At 60.9% G+C, this 4,583-nt stretch overlaps 1 protein-coding gene across 1 annotated transcript in view; it reads left to right on the forward strand.

Annotated features, from left to right (window-relative positions):
- The first annotated feature begins 1,698 nt into the window (after positions 1 to 1,698).
- LOC114068947 (mesothelin-like protein) overlaps positions 1,699 to 4,583 on the forward strand; it is a 4,847-nt gene continuing 1,962 nt past the window's right edge. Inside the window, 8 exon segments of the mRNA XM_027905423.1 lie at positions 1,699 to 1,727; positions 1,792 to 1,897; positions 2,390 to 2,665; positions 2,876 to 3,031; positions 3,191 to 3,324; positions 3,573 to 3,706; positions 3,872 to 3,972; positions 4,178 to 4,518. Of these exon segments, the coding sequence (XP_027761224.1) occupies positions 1,699 to 1,727; positions 1,792 to 1,897; positions 2,390 to 2,665; positions 2,876 to 3,031; positions 3,191 to 3,324; positions 3,573 to 3,706; positions 3,872 to 3,972; positions 4,178 to 4,518 (1,277 nt within the window).

The raw sequence follows: 4,583 nt of genomic DNA on the forward strand, positions 1-4,583 counted from the left end.
GGGTGAGGAGTGGGGTGCAGGGGGAGGGAAACACCTGCTGGGGCTCCTCTGCTGGGCTACACTGGATTTCTCCCAGTGCCATGTGGATTAGGAGGATGGAGGGGGACCCCTTCCCTGCAGGGCACAGGCAGGAGCAGGGCACCGGGTGTCAGGGGGGACAAGTTATTGTGGAGTTTCTTTTGATGATGGGTGGAGAATTAAATCCTGTTTTCTCTTATATAGGATTTAAAATCTGTCCCTCGGTTGTGTGGTTCTGTGCAGGCAGCACAGGGCACGGGTGGGAGCTCTGACCCACCCTGATCCCACAGCTCCAACCTCAGCACTGGCTGAGGGAATCGGCTGCAGGACCCCCAGCACCTTCCAGCTGCCTCACCCTCTGGACCCGCTCTGGGGACGGAGCCCCAGCCCCAGCACCATGGTGTGGGCAGCCCCAGCCCTGCCTGCCATCGCCCTCTGCCCCCGTGAGTGCCACCTTGTGCCCCTGAAGCTGCTTTGGGACCCCCATCCACCCCCAGCACCAGGGATGCCCCAGCCTGTGCTGCTCCTCATGCCCATCCTGCTCAGCTTTGGCACTCCCAGCCCCCTGCTCCCCTCAGTATCCACAGGAGATTTTCCCAAGGACAGATTTATCCCTTTTTGACTTCCAAACCCACCCTGAGGGACCCCGGGGTGCCTGGGCTGGGGGCTGCTCTCTGCAGAGAGGTTTTACTAAACATCATTAAATTATCAGAGGAAAGGCTCTTCCCAGACTTTAAACCTGGAGCAGCTGTGGAACAGCCCCTGACCACCTGTCCACCCATCCAGGGATGTTTCCTAACCTGCTCCTGCTTCCTTGCAGGTGTCTCCACAAAGCTGGTGAAAGCTGCAGTGGTGAGTCTCCCCCTGCTCCCGGCCTTTCCCAAACATCTCAGCTGGTGCTGGAGATGCTGGAGATGCTGGAGCTGCCGTGGTTCCCCCAGGCCTCACTGCAGGGAGGCACAGCCATGACCCCTTTGCTGTCCCCTGTGCAGCCCATGGCCTGTCCCTGTCCCATCCCATCCCATCCCTCACTCACCCACTGCCCAACAGCTTCCCTGCCCTGCTCCCCAACCAAGGGCTGGCACCTTGATGGGCTCCCAACCCCCCTGGCTCTGGGGAAGCAGGGACAGACCCACTGAAGGATCCTCACTCCTGACAGCGGCTGGGGTGGCTTTTGTCCCCACATATCACCAGGGCAGCCTTCAGCCAGGGCAGATCCCCTTCCCTGCACCTACAATCCCTTCTTCCCACTGTTTGCCCGGGCTGAGCATCCCCCATCCTGTTCCCAGGCTGCCCTGCTCGTTGGAGCTGTCCTGTGCACCGCTGAGCAGCACCCCGAGTAAGTACAGCCCTGGCCAGGGTTGGGGGGGTTTTGGGGGAGTTTTGGGGTGTTTTGGGGTGCTCTTGGGCAGCGGGGCCGCTGTGGGTGAATGTTCTATTTCTCCCCACATCCACTCCCTGGCTGCCGTGACGGGTCCCTCGGCTGGGGAGAATTTACAGCCTCGCTCAGCTGGTTCCATGCCTGTGCCCGGGCAGGGATTCCCATTGCTTTGGCTCCTGCTGGAGCACAAACACACCAAGGATTCCCTTTCCTTTACGGGGCTGAGGCAGATGCAGAGGGAGCCTCCCCCGAGCTGGAATCCAGGCTCTGCTGTTTGTCCCTCACCCAAATCCCGGGACATGGGGGGCACCTCTGCCACCCTCCAGCTGTGGGGATGGGCATTAAGGGACATCCTCATAATACCCCGTGTTATTCCCACTTACCCCACACAGCCACGCTCAGGGCAGCCTGCTGGGACATTCCCAGCAGGAGAAATCCCTGATCCTCCTCAGGGCCTTTGCAGCAGCAGCAGCAGCTTCATCTCATCCCAGGCCGAAGCGGAGCACGGACCGTGAGTGTTGGCCAGTCCAGAGCTCTTGGGGAGGGAAAAAAAACCCCTTATGCTGGTGGGCATCTGGGTGCTCCCAGGAGTGGGGAGGCACAGGACCAGGCAGAAAGCTGTGGGATTCCCATAAAGTGACTGGGGAGGTGGGGAAAGGACCTTACAGCACACTGCGGGGGTTGCTCTTACCTGGGAGCAGGAATATGGCAGCAGCAGCTGGAAGGAGTGGGACAGGGTGGGATATCCCCCAGGCAGGGTCAGCACCAGGTGGAGGACGCTGCAAGATCAGAAGATGCTTGTGTAGATGACCTGCAGAGTTTTTACTTGCCTGTGACAGGACAAAGTACAAAAACATCCCCAGTTACTCTACAGGAATAACTCTAAGGAATGAAAGCAAATGAGGCTTCATGGGCTGGGGACCCAGGGGATGGGAGGAGGATCCACAGTGGCTCGAGCCACATTATTGAGATTCCCTGCTGGTTCACCAGGGCTATTCCAAGAGCTGGGCCCCGTGGCAGGACCTGGGCCAGGTGGGAAGGGGACACACACCACCTGCCTGACACAGCTCCTCGCCCACAGGCTGCCCGTACGAGCCCATCACCACCACCACCATCACCACGGACCCCTTCTTGTTGCTGACTTACACCCCTGAGGAGTTCAACCTGTGCCTGAGCAGCGACACCTTGATGGAAAACCTGGAGGCTCTGCTGGACCTGCCGTTCCCCGTGGAGTTCCACAAAGTCATGAAAGAGAAGGTGGACCAGGTAAGGGGTGACACAGGGCAGGTGGTGACACAGGGAGGCCCCGGCAGCCCCTCAGCAGGATGGGCACAGGTTGGGATGGGCAGGACCCGCTGCGGGAACGGGCACCAGTGGATGCGGGGATGAAGGTACCCGAGCGAGTCCTCTGCACCCATTCCTGCCCTATTTCCCCTTCCCTCACCCTGCTTTCTGCCCCCTGGCCGGGCCCCACAGGCTTACCCGTCGGGGATCCCGGAGGAGCAGCTGAGGCGCCTGGGACAGTTGGCCCGGTGGTACTCGGAGGAGGAGATCAGCCGGTGGCCAGTGACCTCCAGTGACACACTGGAAGTCCTGCTCGACCCCTCGGGAGGGAAATGGAATGATTCCCAGGTAAATCCACTGCAGCAGCGGGTGATGGGTGCTGGGGCACCCCAACTGGGCCTGCCCGTGCCCCAGCCCGGCTTGGGGCGAAGGTGTTTGGCACCACCCCTTTAGCAGGAGCTTCTTCCTGCCCTCCCCGTGTCCCACCCTGTGCCCCGTGCCCCGCAGGTGCAGCAGCTGATCACCAGGTACCTGACCCTGGGGGGCACCTTGACGGGGCCCTTGCTCCGGAAAATCGGGGACAGACGCCTGTGCAACCTGCAGGAGGAGCAGATGGAGCAAATACCCGCCAAAGCAATGGGGTGAGGTGCTTCTGAGGGGCTCTGCCCAGTCCTGAGAGACCCCTGTGACTGTGGGGAAGTGGGTGGTGGGATGGAAGCCCCCCAGCTCTGTTGTGGGTCACGGTGGGATCCCTGTTCCCCCTCCCAGCTCCTGCCGGAGTGCCAGCACCGTGAGTGGGGACACCCCGCACGTCTCCCCCACCCAACAGAACACTTCAGCTGTGGGTCGGGGTGCTGTTCCTCTCTGAGCTGTGACCCTCCCCTTGCAGGACTGCTGGGCAGTTAGACATCTCTACATGCTCCCAAAGCAAGAAGGAGCTTCTCTACAGGAAAGCCCAGGAGGCCTTTGCCAGCCTGGCTGGCACCCCCAGCGTGTATTACTGCCGACTCCAGCCCTACCTGGGTACGTGCTTCCACCTTCCCCTTCCCTCCCACCACGAGGTTCGCTGTCTCTTCCTCATCCAGGGAGGTTTGGCCATGCTAGGACAGGCCTGGCAGCCTCCAAAACCTCCCCAGAGGTGCTGGGATGGTTTGTACATGTCCAGGTGCCCCACGTGCTCTCTTTAAGGTGGAGCTCCAGCAGAGGACCTGAAATACTTGGCCAGTGCTGGCGAGGCCATAAACATGGATATGGACACCTTCCTATCCCTAAATCCCAAGGAACTGCAGGTACAGCCCCTGTCCCTCTCCCCTCTGCAGGGCAGGGCTGGCCCAGGGCTGAGCAGGAGGTCTGAGTCCCATCAGATCACCAATTCTCTGCTTTTTCACCTTTGTCAATTTTCCTTTGGAAGTTTTTCCCTGCTGGAAAAGCATCCCGGGGTGATGCTGGCGGAGAGGGTGAGCAAAGGGCGTGTTGTGTGTGTGTGTGTTGCAGAAACTCAGTGTCACGGACGTGAAAAATTTGCTGGGGGAAAACCTCTGGGAGCTGAAGGAAGCTGAGAACGAGCCCTTGGTGATGGGCTGGGTGCAGAGACAGTCCCAGCGGGAACTGGACCGTGTCCTGGGAATCGGCCTGCAGGGGGGGATGGAGGAACCCACGGGGACAAGCACCCCTGCTCCCCCCACCACCACAGCCAGTGTCACCTCCACGGCCACCAGGCCCATGCCCACCACCCTCCCCACTGTCCCCACTCCTGCTGCCACTACCACCCCCCTGGCCACCCAGTCAAGCACAGTCCCCCACCAGACCCCCACCCCGAGTGCTCTCAGCCCAACCCCCCCAAACAACACTGCCCCCCCCACTGGGAGTCCCCCTGCCACCTCCACTGCCACCTCCACTG

The sequence above is a fragment of the Empidonax traillii genome, unplaced genomic scaffold (genome assembly GCF_003031625.1).
Source record: "Empidonax traillii isolate 1590-97213 ecotype Southwest subspecies unplaced genomic scaffold, ASM303162v1 scaffold1155:size169172, whole genome shotgun sequence".
In the NCBI taxonomy this organism is placed as follows: domain Eukaryota; kingdom Metazoa; phylum Chordata; class Aves; order Passeriformes; family Tyrannidae; genus Empidonax; species Empidonax traillii.